The sequence below is a fragment of the Hipposideros armiger genome, unplaced genomic scaffold (assembly GCF_001890085.2).
Source record: "Hipposideros armiger isolate ML-2016 unplaced genomic scaffold, ASM189008v1 scaffold_11, whole genome shotgun sequence".
NCBI lineage: Eukaryota > Metazoa > Chordata > Mammalia > Chiroptera > Hipposideridae > Hipposideros > Hipposideros armiger.
Genome location: NW_017731361.1, coordinates 3,211,497 through 3,224,958, shown reverse-complemented (window position 1 = coordinate 3,224,958; position 13,462 = coordinate 3,211,497). Strand labels below are relative to the sequence as shown.

Sequence of the window (13,462 nt, the reverse complement as noted above, 5' to 3'; positions counted from 1 at the left end):
AACAAAAGGACAGCAACTTGTCTGTTCCTTCCCCCAATTCCCCAGCGCTGTTCCCATCCCCCAATTCCCCAATAAAAATCTTTTTAAAAAAAACTAGAGGAGGAAAAAGGTTCTCCTTCCAAAAGCCAGTGGACTAGAGGAGATGGACTCAAATAATTATAGTCTATTATACTAGATGGACTATGGGAGCCACAGAAGGTGCACCCAGCCAAGGCTAGGACCATGCAATGCACTGCTCCAATGGTTAATAATAAATGCCTACTAGCCCCTTAAAACTTCCCTGGAACACCTTCCTTACCATGTGGCCACCCACAATCAGTCAAAATTCTAGCTGGACCTGGGCTTCCTAGATGTGTTTAAGGCCCACTGGATAAATTCTAGGCTTACGTTTACTACCCTTCCAATCTATAAGATGATGACAAAGACCTCTTATTATACTTCGGTAGCCCCACAGTGCAGAGTGGATACTTAGTCACCTCCCTGTCTCCCCAGCATTTGGCCAAGAGAAGAATGTCTCTTTGAACAACTTCAGTGTTGATCAGGTAACCAGAGCCCTGGAGAATGTACTAAGTGGCAAAGCCTGAAGCTCCCACTGAGGACTGAGCAACAACCCCACAGCCTTGGCTGTGCTGCACTGAGTACAATGGAAAAATGTATTCTGTTCTTTATAAAGCTTGTGCTGTAAGATGCTCTCAGGATGTTCTTTTCCTCATTCCACTCTCTACCCTTTATTGTGCAACCACTGAGGCAAAGTAGTTTATTATAAAAATAAAACTTTATTTTTCCCCATCAAAAGCCACCAGCTGCTGGAAGAAAAAAAAAAAAGAGAGAGATTCCAGGGCCCCAGCATAAGTGAGCCATACTGATTTCCCTCTGGTCCTTCTGCCTAGACAGTGCTGGATGAAGAGGAAAAGCTGGGGTCCAAAGGTCTTGGTTTAGGCTTAGATGTGGGGGCAGAGAACATGATGCCTCATTATGGTCCTAACCCCCCAAAAGGGGCTGGTGGGGGTGGAATAAGTGACATGGAGGAGCCAAGTCACCCACGAAGAGCTGTCTGCTGGAGAACATGCACTCGATCCTGGAGCTGTGCCTCCTCCTCATGCCTTTCCAGTGCTTGCAAGCCTGATTGCTGCAGGAAGGCCTGGACAGCCTGAGGGCAGGGAAGAAAAGGATTCAACACCTGGGTCCCTGTGCCCTAACACTCAATTCCCACAGCCTTATGGGTTAGCCCACCTCATCCTGGGAGAGGTGCATTCCCAACAAGAAGACAGAGGTTCGCACCTGGAGCCTACATAGGCTAGCCAGGCCCAGAGAAGTGACTATAGTTAGGACTGGAAGAGATGATGAGACCAGAGGCTTCAGAATGGTGGGGTTGGGGCCCAGGGCCAGAAACCTACCTCTGGCCGATAAAGAAACAGCAGTTGCAGCAGCTCCAAACTCTGGCCTACTACTTCAGTGTCAGAGAAGGCCAGTGTGTCCAGCAAGGAGGGGAGCAAGGGACCTGGCCACAGATGCTGGCAATAAGCAGGACCCTTCTCTGCAACGTTGCACAGAACTGTGAGCACCTGCAGACAGATGTATATACATAGTCCCCACAAAGGATGAAAGCCAAGGACAGCAAAACATATGGAGTGCTGACCACATGCCCCAAGCACTGTGCCAAGTAATTTTATATACATATGCATGTTCTGTAATCTCCACAACTGCCCTCAGGTAGGATAACTATTTCCAATTATAAATGAGGAAACCGAAGCGTAAGGTGGTTAATTGATTTGCCCAAGGTTAGTAACTCGTAAACCACAGTTTAGGGATTCACGCCCAGAGTGTTCTGGCTGTGAAGCCATCCATACCACACCACCTGCCAGCTCTCAGCTAAGGGCACTTCTGAGCTCCCACTTTATACTTACTAGACATTAGACTCGGATGACTCCAATACCTACCAATACGCTCACCACATTAGATCCTGGCAACAATTGCAAGAGGGGCTCAATCAGATTCAGGGAGAGCAAGGAGGTACAGAAGCTAGGGCTGTTGGCTGGAAGGGAAAATGTCAGGGTGAAGTCTAATGGAGGCCTGAAACCACCCCTTCCTAATTCTACCCACCTCAGCCCAGGCCACAAGGAAGTATTCCCAGGATCTAAAGGTCTAGGCCTCAGCAGACCTTACGGTGCATACCGGTGAGGTTGTTAAGGAGCCAGAGGCCCTCAGGAAGCAGGCTGGGCTGTTTCTGGAGTAAGAACTGCAGAAGGATAAATAAGGCTGCCACAACACGCTCATCTCTGAGCTGCATTTGCCCTCCCACAGCCTCCACTGCTGCCTCTGTTAGCAAGTTGCTCAGACACCGGAGCACAGGGCACACCAGCTGCAACAACAAGTTGGGGATCAGGTTTAAGTTGGAAGCGGCTACCTGCACCCTGGAGGAGGAACAGAATAGGAAGGAAGGTAGCACAGATCTTGACCTGTCCTCTTCACCTACCAGCTCCAATCCTGCATCCTCGGATCTCTGGATAGCCCCAGCCAAGTCCAAGAGCAGCAGCCCCAGAGTGGACAGAGCCCCATGGGTGATGAGCAGGGCATTGTTGACCTGGCTGGGCAATAGGAAGCAAGTAGTCACTACTCAGCCAATCCCACCTTTAAGTTGGCAAACAGCCATGGTGTATGAGTTTCCTGGGTTCCAAGAAGAGACCATACAAGGAAGAAAACTCACAATTCCAGAAACCCAAATTCAAAAACCCAAGTGTCACAAAAGGAGCCCCAGGGGAGGTCTGTGGCACTTTCCCAATTGGCCCCTGTGTTACCTGCAGATGATGTAATGAAGGCACCAGGCAAACTCGACAGCAACCCCAGGGTTCAGCTTTGGGCCAGGTTGCAACAGTCGCAGCATTTGCTGGGGGAGAGTGGAGCCCAGGACAGAGCTGCCAGCAGAAGGAGAGCTGTGAGTAGGAACCATGGAAGGCAAGATGCCTGTCGCTCTTCCCAAACCCTAAGAGTAGGTGGGAAAGTGTCAAAACCCAAACCCCTTCCCAGCTAGACACATGGAGGTAAATGTACAAGAGCTCTGGAAACAATCTGGCATTTAGGGGCTACTGCCAAGTGGGTCATCCCAGCCTACACATCTGGAGATACAATTTTACTTACGGGATGAACTTCTCTGGAGCTTCCTTAGCCTGCAGGAGTTGGGACAAGGCATATCCAAGGGCTTCCAGCACAGTGAGATGGGGGGACTAGAAGTAGACACGGTAGGGATCTGACTCTGGAAAGTAGGCTCTAAGATTTCCTGAGACTCAACCCCTTAGGCTGGAGATGCCTAACCACAGCAGCCAGGCATGTGGTAAGAAGTGAGGGGAGGGCTGCCCAGGGAGGAAGAAGGAAAGCGTGCACTCACCTGGATGCAGGCAGCCAAGGCTGGAACAATGCCCTGTGGCAGGAGCTGCCTTCTCACAGCCTCACTCTCCACGATCAGGTTACCCAGTGTATATAGACAGAGCTCCTGAGAGCAGGACAACAAAAGCACTAGGCTTGGCCCAGTTCAGGCCAGAATGGGGGCAGGAGTGGGGAGGATGGAGTATCCCTGTCCTTGAGGCTTAGGGCACAAAGGAGTGGGGGATGGTGGGTATGTATGGCTGTGTAGGTTTTCTTCTCCCTACCTGCCAGCTCAAACTGGACCTAAAAGCACAATTTTTAAACTCAAGCCAAGAACAAGTTAGGAAGGGACAGGGCTTACTATTAAGTCTGAGCTGTGACCAGAGACGTAGGTAAGAAGGTAGGAAGTGGCTGGCAGGCAGGCCTCAGCCACCGCAGGCTGCTCAGAATGGGAGAGCTCATGAAGGCACCGAGCCGCCTCAAGCTGCAGCAGGGCCTGGTTGCTGGTCAGAAGTCCGACCAGAGTCCGCATGCTGCCCTCCAGCCTATATGAGGGAACACCAAAGCCTTGCTCAGCCTATGGCCCATCCCCTCCACACTCCTATCCATCCCTCAAAGCCCCAGCCACTCACTCACACCACCCGCACTGACCTGATGAAGGTCTGCTGCGTCTCTGGGTGCTGTAAGCCTCGACGAAGGGTGGCCAGAGCCCTCTCTTTCTCCTTTTCCTCTGTCCCCCGCTGGGCTAACCGCAGGAACTGCTGGATCTAGATCCCAGGGCAGGAAGAAGATGGCAACACACAGATGCCAGAAAGCAAGTCATGAGTCCCGCTCTGCTCACTTCACTTGTGAGCCCTCCAATGTTGCACTATCCCTAAAACTTGTCATTCACACTAATATGGCTGATAAGCACCAACACTGAAGTAGAGTGGACAGAAGAGGGAATCAGGACTGGGTTTAATACCAGCCCTGTGACTTCCTCTACATGGGACCTAAACCTGTTTCTCCCTAGAATATGGGAATAACATCTATCCCCACCTTTTTACAGAGTTATTTCAAGGATAACATTTGAACCTCTCAGCCTGGCATAACTTACCCCTCTAGTCATTCTCCTCATGCAACAACACCTAGCATAATACGACTTTTGGTAACTTTATTGGGGAACAATGTGTTTTTTCCAGGACCCATCAGCTCCAAGTCAAGTTGTTGTCCTTCAATCTTAGTTTTGAAGGGCGCAGCTCAGCTCCAAGTCCAGTTGCCGTTTCAATCTAATTGTGGGGGGCGCAGTCCACCATCCCATACAGGAGTCCAACTGGCAACCCTATTGCTCAGAGCATGCGCTCTAACCAACTGAGCCACCTGGCTGCCCCTAACATGACTTCTTAATGCTGTCAAGGTTTTAAACAATCTATTTCTTCTGTCTGGCATACCCTCCCCAGGTCCTCCATTCCCTTCAGATTTCTGTGCCAGTCACTGCCTGTGGGAAGTTAGCTCTTTCTGGTTTCCTTTGTAGACTTAGGGGTTTCTATTGTGCCTCATTTTTCCTTCATGACAGGTGGTAGCACATCTGTCTCACTGAGCTGTGAACACTTCAAAGAAAGAGACTTTTCATTTTTGTGTACTTCAGTACCCAACACAGTGTCTTGGCATAAAGCACACACTAGATAAATGGTATAACCTAGGCACCTGTGTACTTTGTAAACTATAAATGTAAACCTATACGATTCATATACAGGGGATGTCCAATGCTTGCTGAATGAATAAACGAGCTAAAACCATTCTTTCATTCACTTATTCAATAAATACTGAGCATCTACTATATGGCAGATACTGTTCAGGCATCTGAGTTTTCAATGACAAAGATAGGGTCTAGGTTCCCATGAATTTCAAGTCTAGTTGGAGGAATAATTAACAAGCAAACGAACAATTAGAATGATTAATATTCTGCAAACAGGCTATCAGGACAGAATACCAAAAGGGACCCACTGAAGATGCCGCAAATGGAAAGGCCATGAGACAGGAAAGGGCCTGGTATATTGTTCCAAGAACTGAAAAGGGGCCAGTCTGGCTGAGATGAGTAAGCTGATAAGATTGGAGATAGGGAGAGGTTAGACCATGCTACACTTTATAGGTCACAGGAAGGATTTTGGTCTCTGTGTTTTTAAAAGACTCATCTGTCTGCTGCATGGAGAATGAACATGAGGGTGGCAAGCATAGATGCTGATGACCGGCTAGGAGGCTGCTGTAAGTATCCAGAGGAGGGTGGTGGGAGCTGCGATGATCAGGCACGTAGACTCCAGAGGTAAAAAAACGGCTAGGACTCAATGAAGTATTGACGTATAGGGATGAGGGTCGGAGTTGCGGAGAATGATACCCCAGTTTCTGTCTTGGCCCACTGGATAGGTAGAGTTCTGAAGGGACCGCGTTCAGGTTTGGAACGGATCTCGAGTACTTAAGGAAGGAATCTGGCGCCAGCAGGGTAGACCTCACTGCGCATCCTGCCACCTTACCTCGTCTTCCCCGAGGATCAGGGCCACACAAACCCCGTCGGCTTCCTCTGGGGCGTCGTCTCTCAGCAGCCTCTTGCTAACAAGCTGCTGCTCCCTCCGCGCCTTCCGCAGTGCTGGGGGCAAAGAAGCTGGCTGAGCGTGTAAGGGGCACCCAGGACCCAGAACTCTGTCTCCCACCCAGGGGCTTCCTCATCCTATTTCCCATCGCCAAACCTCCATCCTCCCGTGTTCCCTCGCCCGCCCGCACCTGCCTCCCGCTCCCGCCGGCGGCGCCTTAGCTCCTCCATCCCGCAGCCCACCGGCCTGAGACGGCCGTGCCGTTGATTCCACATAGTGAAGCTGAAGGAAATTCGCGATGAGAGGAAGGGTGGGAATAGAACTCCAAGATCCACAAGGTGGCGCGGACCGCGCAGCCGCAGTGCAAGACGGAAAAGGAGGAGCGAGCAGACGGAGCTCCGCGCGAAATGAAGGCGGGGCGAAGCGAGGGGGCGCAGCCAGGGACTGGGGCGGGGCGGGGCGAAGGTAGAGTGGGGCGGACCGAGAGAGTGGAGGGAAAAGCGGAGCGGGGAGTGGAGCGGGGAGTGGAGCGGGGAGTGGAGCGCGGAGTGGAGCGCGGAGTGGAGCGCGGAGTGGAGCGCGGAGTGGAGCGCGGAGTGGAGCGCGGAGGGGCGAAGGCCAGAGGTGGGTTGGCGACCTGGGCGGAAAGCCAGTAGCGTCACCAACCACTCAGCAAACACAACCTCCCCACTCCTAACACACCCTAGAGGAACATTAAAAACTACCCCAAGCTCTAGTGAAGCCGGAGGGAAAACGAGTCCGGAGCTCGTCCTCCCTGTGCTGTTCAGCCAATAGGTCGTCACAGGAGTTGAGTACTACAATAAGCGTTTATTATCCGACAACCGGTGGTCTGAGAAGGCAGCAGGTTAACACCTCCAAAAACTGCCTTAACATTCTCGAACTAGCCTGGGATAGTTAAGGGAAAATCTGGGCATTCCTCCAGAGGCTATGTAATGGTTCCTGGTTCCGGGGGTCTGCATGGAGCCTTCCCTTTGGTGATGTGGCTCCTCAATGTCATCAACCCAAGAGCAGTGACCTGGAAAGAATCCAGGCCATAAAGATTGTAATTGGCAACCAGGGGGACATTGTGACTAGTAAGCAAGCATAAGTTTCAGGGTAATTATCTAAAGCAGGGAACTGGGACAGGGGACATCCTAAGTTCAAACTGCAGGGAGGGGGTTGATCAATTGTTAAGCTCTAGGGCAGGAAGAGGTGAGGCCTCTTTTGTGGGGGTCCCAACCCCGCCCTGTTTCAGTAGGAAGATACAGGATGCCATTTCACCAATAACAGGACTCCCACTGATGAGCACTGGCTAAATGCTGGCCAAGTGTTGCTATATTAAATGTTCACCATAACAATTATCCCCATTTTACAGGTGAGGAAAATGCGACAAATTTCACTCTTCTGCATGAAAATGAGTCACATTATTTTTAGGATAAAGTTAATTCTCTTACTAAATTTTGAGTGCCACTCATCTAGGTACTGTGGAAACTAGGTACTGGGGAAACACTGGTGAATTAAAGAACATGTTCTTACCCTCAAAATCTGAATTGTGGCCAACTAAGCCCTACATGGTCTAATCCTTGCATATGTCTCCAGTTGCAACTGGAAGGCCACCTCACCTCACTCATCTTTTCTGGATCTTCTCTTTGTTCCCTAAACAACACCTGCTTTTTGTCCTCCTCTCTGCTTTTGCACAGGCTATTCCTCTGTCTAGAGCCCTGTCTCTGTACCCCCTACTATCTACCCCAACCAGCACCCTCCCCTTCATTAACACCATCCTCAAGATCTCAACTCCAATGTCCCCTAGTCAGAACTATGGGACCAGTTGCCCCTGTTATGAGTGTATAGCACCATATACTTCTTCACAACCCTTTTCACAGCTGTCATTAAGTTATAGTGTAATTGTTATTGTGTCCTCCCAACCCCCCTTCACAACTCTAGGAAAGTAGAGTCCTGGTAGCACTTAAGAACTGTCATTGGAGGCCTCTAATTTTCAGAAAGCTATTACTTAAGCAAATGCACAAATAAGAAAAAAATCCAGGAAAGGGCATTGTTCTTCAAACCAACTTCTTTCCCTTGAATTTATTCTACTTTTTGAAGTCAATCAATAAAGTCTTCGATCTCTTCCATAAAACATCTACTTAAATAGCTACTGATCATCATCCTTCCCTCTACATCTTCTTTCCAGGCCCAGCATCTATCCAGCCCCTGGACAACCATTTATTGAGTACCTGCTGTGTACCATGCTCTGGCTGGGAATAGGGCCTGGGTCTTGTCCCTTTCCTCATGGACAGGCTGACTTCTATACACACATCTTTCTCCTGGTGGGGAAGGTAAAACAAGTCCCTAGGCAAATGCTATGTTTTGCTCAGAGACAATTACAGCTGCCCAAACTGCCTTTCTACACTTATCTGCCTGGCAACACTGATAACTCCATAAGAAACAGCCCCATGTCCACCCTACTACAGGGCTAGCTGTTCCTTTCTCCAGAGCTACCATGAGTCTTTGGTTTCTCCTCTGTAAGATTCCTCTTCACTATGGACAGTAGTTCTGGGTCCATTTTTACCTCCCCCACCTACTGTAGTAATTGAGGGACTGAGTGATTGTCTTGTAGGCATCCCAGAGCTTTGCACCAGCCCTTAGTAGACAAATGGTAGATATTCTTTTTTGGGGCGGAGGGGGGGCGAGCAGTATGTTTTTCCAGGACCCATCAGCTCCAAGTCGAGTAGTTTTTTCAATCTAGTTGTGGAGGGTGCAGCTCAGTGGCCCATGTGGGGATCGAACCGGCAACCTTGGTGTTGTGAGGACCGCATTTGAACCAACAGAGTTAACTGGCCACCCCAAATATTCTAAAATTAAGGTGTGAGTTAGTTAAGGTGTAAGAAATGTTGGGGTGCCGCTCGTTAACAAAAACTGAGACATCCTCCACAACTAGACTGAAGAACAAAACGACAGCAACTTGTCTGTTCCCCTCCCCCAATTCCCCAATAAAAATATTTAAAAAAAAAAAACTGAGCCAAAGGGCTTTCGTTCCAAAGGCTTTATTTACCAAGTTTGGTGTCCGTCTCCCTCAAAAGAGAAAAACGGCGCCAAGTCCTGGCGGGTGGGGAATTTATAGCTGAAGCTGGATACAGAAGCAAAAAAAAGCGGTTAGTGAGTAAAAGGAGGAAAAAAATTTATTTTAACAAACAGAGTTAACTTATCTTCTAGCTAGCCATAAAACTTGGCAATTTTTTTTTTCCCTAGCTGAGCCATCCTGCCACCTGTTGGCAGCTCAGTGGCTGCTCAGCTCAGGCCGGTGTTGCTCAAAGCTCAAACTCTTGAGCGAGCTCTTAACCAACTGAGCCACTCTGCCGGCCCTAAGGCAAGTTTATTTTCTTCTAATGAACTATAAATCAGGACTTATTTACCTTTTCCTAACAACATACCTAGCTTATCTTTCCCTAACAAGCTATAAAACATACCTAACTTATCTTTCCCTAACAAGCTATAAAACATACCTAGCTTATCTTTTCCTATTCTCTTGACAAGATACTTTGTTAATTTTTGCTGAAGCAGAAGTTTCATTCACTCCTCTGGGTGGGGGTACTCTCCAAAATGAGCTTGCTTAACCTAGGGTCTGGGCCTGGGCCCCCACAGTAAGAATCTTTACAGAAACTTGTTGCCCTTGCTATCTTGGACTCCTCATCCAGAGTGCCTCCACTAAGGTGATGGGATTTGCTGAGGAGCCAGGCTTCAGCGGCCTGCGTCTTCTGAATGCAGAGGCTCTGACAAAGAAAACAGTCAGGAATACTGTCAATAGATGTAGCTCTGTGCCAAAGACTTTACTCATTTGATAGGCACTACTATTATGTCCATTTGAGAAGAAGAAGCTCAGAAATCTGAGGCTCAGACACTTGCCTCATCTTGCAACCTCAGCAGCAGACCTAGGATTCCCTGCCTGGCTGTATGATTGCAGGGTCAGTGTACTTAACACTGAGCTGTATTAACATCTTGGGCCTCAGGGATGTCCCAGTGACCTGGCCTGGCCTTGGGGCATAGCTCAGGGTATCAGGGCATGCCTGACAAGACACATAGGGGAAAATGAGGTCTGACGAAGCCTCCTTGTTTGGATTGGGGACATGTGAAGCGACTTCTTGAAAATAGGGGAATTGAGAATTCGAATGTTTTTCATATAGCTCTTTCCCAGAAAATCCAGAGGTACAGAGTTGTGAGAGCCATTGTAAAAGGGTTAACAAAAGAACTTCCATAGCTGAAAGCTTTTCTAAAAGAAAGGATTTATTGAGCCATATGCTAGCCTGAAAAGGACTAGGTCCTGGAGCGTGTAGTCTAAATCACCAGCAGCATGGCTAGGTGGAGAAGGCAACATGTCCACCATCCTGAGGTTGATGGGCTCTTTTATTCATTATGTTTGGGGAAGAAAGGTGTAAGTTTTTTGAAAGAATTTACATTGGTTACAGATAAGGAGGCGGGAAAAGGTAAAGTGGAGGCAGTTCTGTGATAGGTGCACAGTCTGTAAGGAAGAAGTATTTATTACTCTAGAAGTATTTTGATTGGTTACAGACAACAGTCCTGGGTGTTCATGCGTCTGCAGGATGCAGTGGTCTAGAGGTTGGATAGTAGACACTTGGAGGTTGATTCAAAGCTCCAGCATACATTCAGGAATGTGAGCAGTCTTTGTTAGTTGGCCCACAGCTATTAACTGGTTAACTATTCCTGTCTCTTTCTCTCACTCTCTGGCTGCTGTAATTTAATTTAGAACATCTCAGAATTTTTGTCTCGCCAAAGCATAAACCTTACCCCACCCTCTGGGACACTTGTTTTGTTTTGTTTTTCTCGTTAAAACAATTTAGTTACTAATTAATCCTCATTCAACATAGGTCCAGCCTTTCCTTCCTAAAACACAGGTTGGGTGAGGGGTAGAAGAGAACTATGTACAAGAGGGAAATTTGTCTTAGAAATATCTAGTTTCTCAATTTCATATGGAGAAATGAAAACTGTAAGAGAGCAAGTGACTTGGCCAACCTGTTTCTGTTAAACACCTCTACTTAGGAAAGCTGTTACTTTCTTTTTTTTTTTTAAAGATTTTTATTGGGGAATCGGGGAGATGGGAACAGTGCTGGGGAATTGGGGGAGGGAACAGCACTGGGGAATTGGGGGAAGGGGAACAGACAAGTTGCTGTCCTTTTGGTCTTCAGTCTAGTTGTGGAGGACGTCGCCTCACTGGCCCAAGTTGGCACCATCATCGCGCTCTTCCCGGGCGAGGCAGATCAGTCGCCGGCTTCTGGACGGCCGCTCACGCTGGCTGCACACGGTAGCCCATGGCAACCCACTGCCACAGGGGCTGCAGCCTACACCGTCGCCGGCGACTCAGGGCAGCCCAGCTCCAGGTTCAGCTGCTGTTCAGCATCTTAGCTGTAGAAGGCAGTGTCACTGGCCCTCACATGTGGGATCTGAACCGGGGCCCTCTGGTGTCCCAAGCCAGTTCTTAACCAACGCACCACTCGGCAGGCCCAGGAAAGCTATTACTTTCTTAATCAACAAAGTTAAGCAAAGAACAAGTCAGCAAAAAAAAAAAAAAAAGGAGCAGGGAGGAGGAGGAGGAGAAGGGAGGAGGAGGAGGAGAAGGGAGGAGGAGGAGGAGCAGGAGAGTTGTTTTTCAGACCAACTTCCTTCTGTTCTTAAAATTAATTCCAGCCCTGGGAGTCAATAAATGAAGTTTGTTTGCAATCTATTCCACAAAATATCCAGTTAAATATCTGAGGATATTTCGGGGATTGGACTTGGGTGGCAGGAGTAACCACCAAGACTAGGGAAACGTCAAGGGAACTACCCAGGTTGAGTCGCTGGGATATAGGCGGGGAAGGCGAGTCCTGGCAGAAGGCCCGGGAAGCCGTCGTTTCTCCATACCCACCAGGGACGCCTAAGTCATCAGGACAATGCCTGGCACAGGGCACATTCAAGGTCCTGCAGGATGCTTCCTGTTACACCCCTCCTCCCACCAACATCCCTCATTGCAAAATTTCCCAGAAGGGTGGTGGATGGAGTGGTTGGGTGGAAGATTGGTGGGGTGTGACCAGGGTTCACAGAGGAGGAAACAGAGTGACATTCCAGGGTTACACAATCTCTCAGAGACCCGCAACGGGTGTGTGGAGCCTTGACGCCAGGGAGTGCCGCTGTGTATAGCAAAGAGGCCCGCGAAGCCAAAGCCCTTCCCAGATCCCGCCGGGGACCCCAAGGCTCTGAGGACCCACCTATCAACCATGGTGAGTGTACGGTCTTGGGGCAGAAAGGGGGCTACTCGGGGAACCCTGGGGACCGGCTGGGGCCTCCCTGACCTCCGCTCTCCTCCCAGGTGCGCGCGCCCGGCCCGCTGCTGCTGCCGCTGCTGCTGCCGCTGCTGCACGTCTCTGCGACCACACCAGACCCCTGCGAGATAGACGATGACGATTTCCGCTGCGTGTGCAACTTCACGGATCCACAGCCCAACTGGTCCAGCGCCTTCCAGTGTATGAGTGCTGTGGAGGTGGAGATTCGTGGCGGTGGCCGCAGCCTGCAACAGTTTATAAAGATCGTCGACACAGAGCCTAAGCAATATGTTGACTTGATCAAGACTCTGCGCTGGCGGCGGCTTACGGTGGGAGCTGCACAGGTTCCTGTTCGGCTTCTGTTCGCCGTCCTGCGTGCCCTCGGCTACTCCCGCCTCGAGGAACTGACGCTGGAGGACTTGGAAGTAACCGGCACCACGCCGCCGCCTCCTCTGGAAACCACTGGGCCTGCGCTTGTCACCCTCAGTCTTCGTAACTTGTCGTGGGCAATAGAAGGTACTTGGCTTGCCGAGCTGCAGCAGTGGCTCAAGCCAGGCCTCAAAGTACTGAACATTGCGCAAGCACACTCGCTCGCCTTTTCCTGCGCAGAGCTCCACGCCTTCCCCGCACTCACCACCTTAGACCTGTCTGACAATCCGGGACTGGGCGACAGCGGACTGACTGCAGCTCTCTGTCCGCACAAGTTTCCGGCCCTCCAGGAGCTAGTGCTACGCAACGCGGGGATAGAGACGACCAACGGCGTGTGCGTGGCGCTGGCGGCGGCAGGTGTGCAACCCCACCGCCTAGACCTCAGCCACAACTCGCTGCGCGCCACTGCCCCGGACGCTCCCGGGTGCGTCTGGCCCAGCGCACTGAGCTCTCTCAACCTGTCGTTCGCTGGCCTGGAGCAAGTGCCTAAAGGACTGCCGGCCAGCCTCAGTGTGCTTGATCTCAGCTGCAATAGGCTGAAAAGGGCGCCGCGGCCAGATGAGCTGCCCAAAGTGAGTAGCCTGACATTGGACGGGAATCCCTTTCTGGACTCTGGAGCTCCTAACCACCAAGAAAACCCGAATAACTCCGGTTTGGTCCCAGCCTGTGCGCGTTCGATCCTGGCCGTGGGGATGACAGGAACTCTGGCGCTGCTTCAAGGGGCCGGGAACTTCGCCTAAGGCCCAGGAGAGAAGAATCAATTGGTTCAGGTTGCCCTTGCTGGGGGGGGGG

General features: G+C 50.3%; 3 protein-coding genes across 4 annotated transcripts in view; 2 read left to right on the top strand and 1 right to left on the bottom strand.

Moving 5' to 3' along the window:
- The window catches only part of NDUFA2 (NADH:ubiquinone oxidoreductase subunit A2), a 6,088-nt gene extending 5,395 nt beyond the window's left edge, over positions 1-693 (top strand). Inside the window, exon 3 of the mRNA XM_019662553.1 lies at positions 493-693. Within this exon, the coding sequence (XP_019518098.1) occupies positions 493-584 (92 nt within the window). The 3' untranslated portion in view covers positions 585-693. The remainder of the gene's footprint in view (positions 1-492) is intronic.
- Positions 694-796: 103 nt separating this feature from the next.
- On the bottom strand, positions 797-6,284 carry TMCO6 (transmembrane and coiled-coil domains 6). Of its 2 annotated transcripts, none has more exons than XM_019662516.1 (12): positions 6,121-6,284; positions 5,874-5,986; positions 4,015-4,130; positions 3,725-3,908; positions 3,386-3,490; positions 3,139-3,224; positions 2,799-2,915; positions 2,477-2,588; positions 2,176-2,362; positions 1,941-2,035; positions 1,398-1,565; positions 797-1,150 (listed from the first exon to the last, which is right to left on the bottom strand). In XM_019662516.1, the coding sequence occupies exons 1-12, from the start codon at positions 6,203-6,205 to the stop codon at positions 1,037-1,039; spliced, it is 1,482 nt and encodes a 493-aa protein (XP_019518061.1). In that variant the 5' UTR covers positions 6,206-6,284; the 3' UTR covers positions 797-1,036. The 2 variants fall into 2 exon arrangements, with proteins under 2 accessions (XP_019518061.1, XP_019518069.1); XM_019662524.1 differs by having other exon boundaries at positions 6,173-6,259.
- Positions 6,285-11,573: 5,289 nt separating this feature from the next.
- CD14 (CD14 molecule) lies at positions 11,574-13,456 on the top strand. The gene is made up of 2 exons (XM_019662537.1): positions 11,574-12,199; positions 12,289-13,456. Exons 1-2 carry the CDS (start codon positions 12,197-12,199, stop codon positions 13,408-13,410), a joined length of 1,125 nt encoding a protein of 374 aa, XP_019518082.1. The 5' UTR covers positions 11,574-12,196; the 3' UTR covers positions 13,411-13,456.
- The last annotated feature ends 6 nt before the right edge of the window (positions 13,457-13,462 follow it).

What these genes read in the sequence shown, in the direction of transcription:
- TMCO6 (XM_019662516.1), bottom strand. Translation starts at nt 6,205, where the DNA reads ATGTGGAATCAACGGCACGGCCGTCTCAGGCCGGTGGGCTGCGGGATG. An exon ending in TGATCCTCGGGGAAGACGAG is followed by an intron (nt 4,131 to 5,873) that starts GTAAGGTGGCAG and finishes CCTGGGATCTAG; the next exon opens with ATCCAGCAGTTCCTGCGGTT. An exon ending in CCTTGGCTGCCTGCATCCAG is followed by an intron (nt 3,225 to 3,385) that starts GTGAGTGCACGC and finishes GTCTACTTCTAG; the next exon opens with TCCCCCCATCTCACTGTGCT.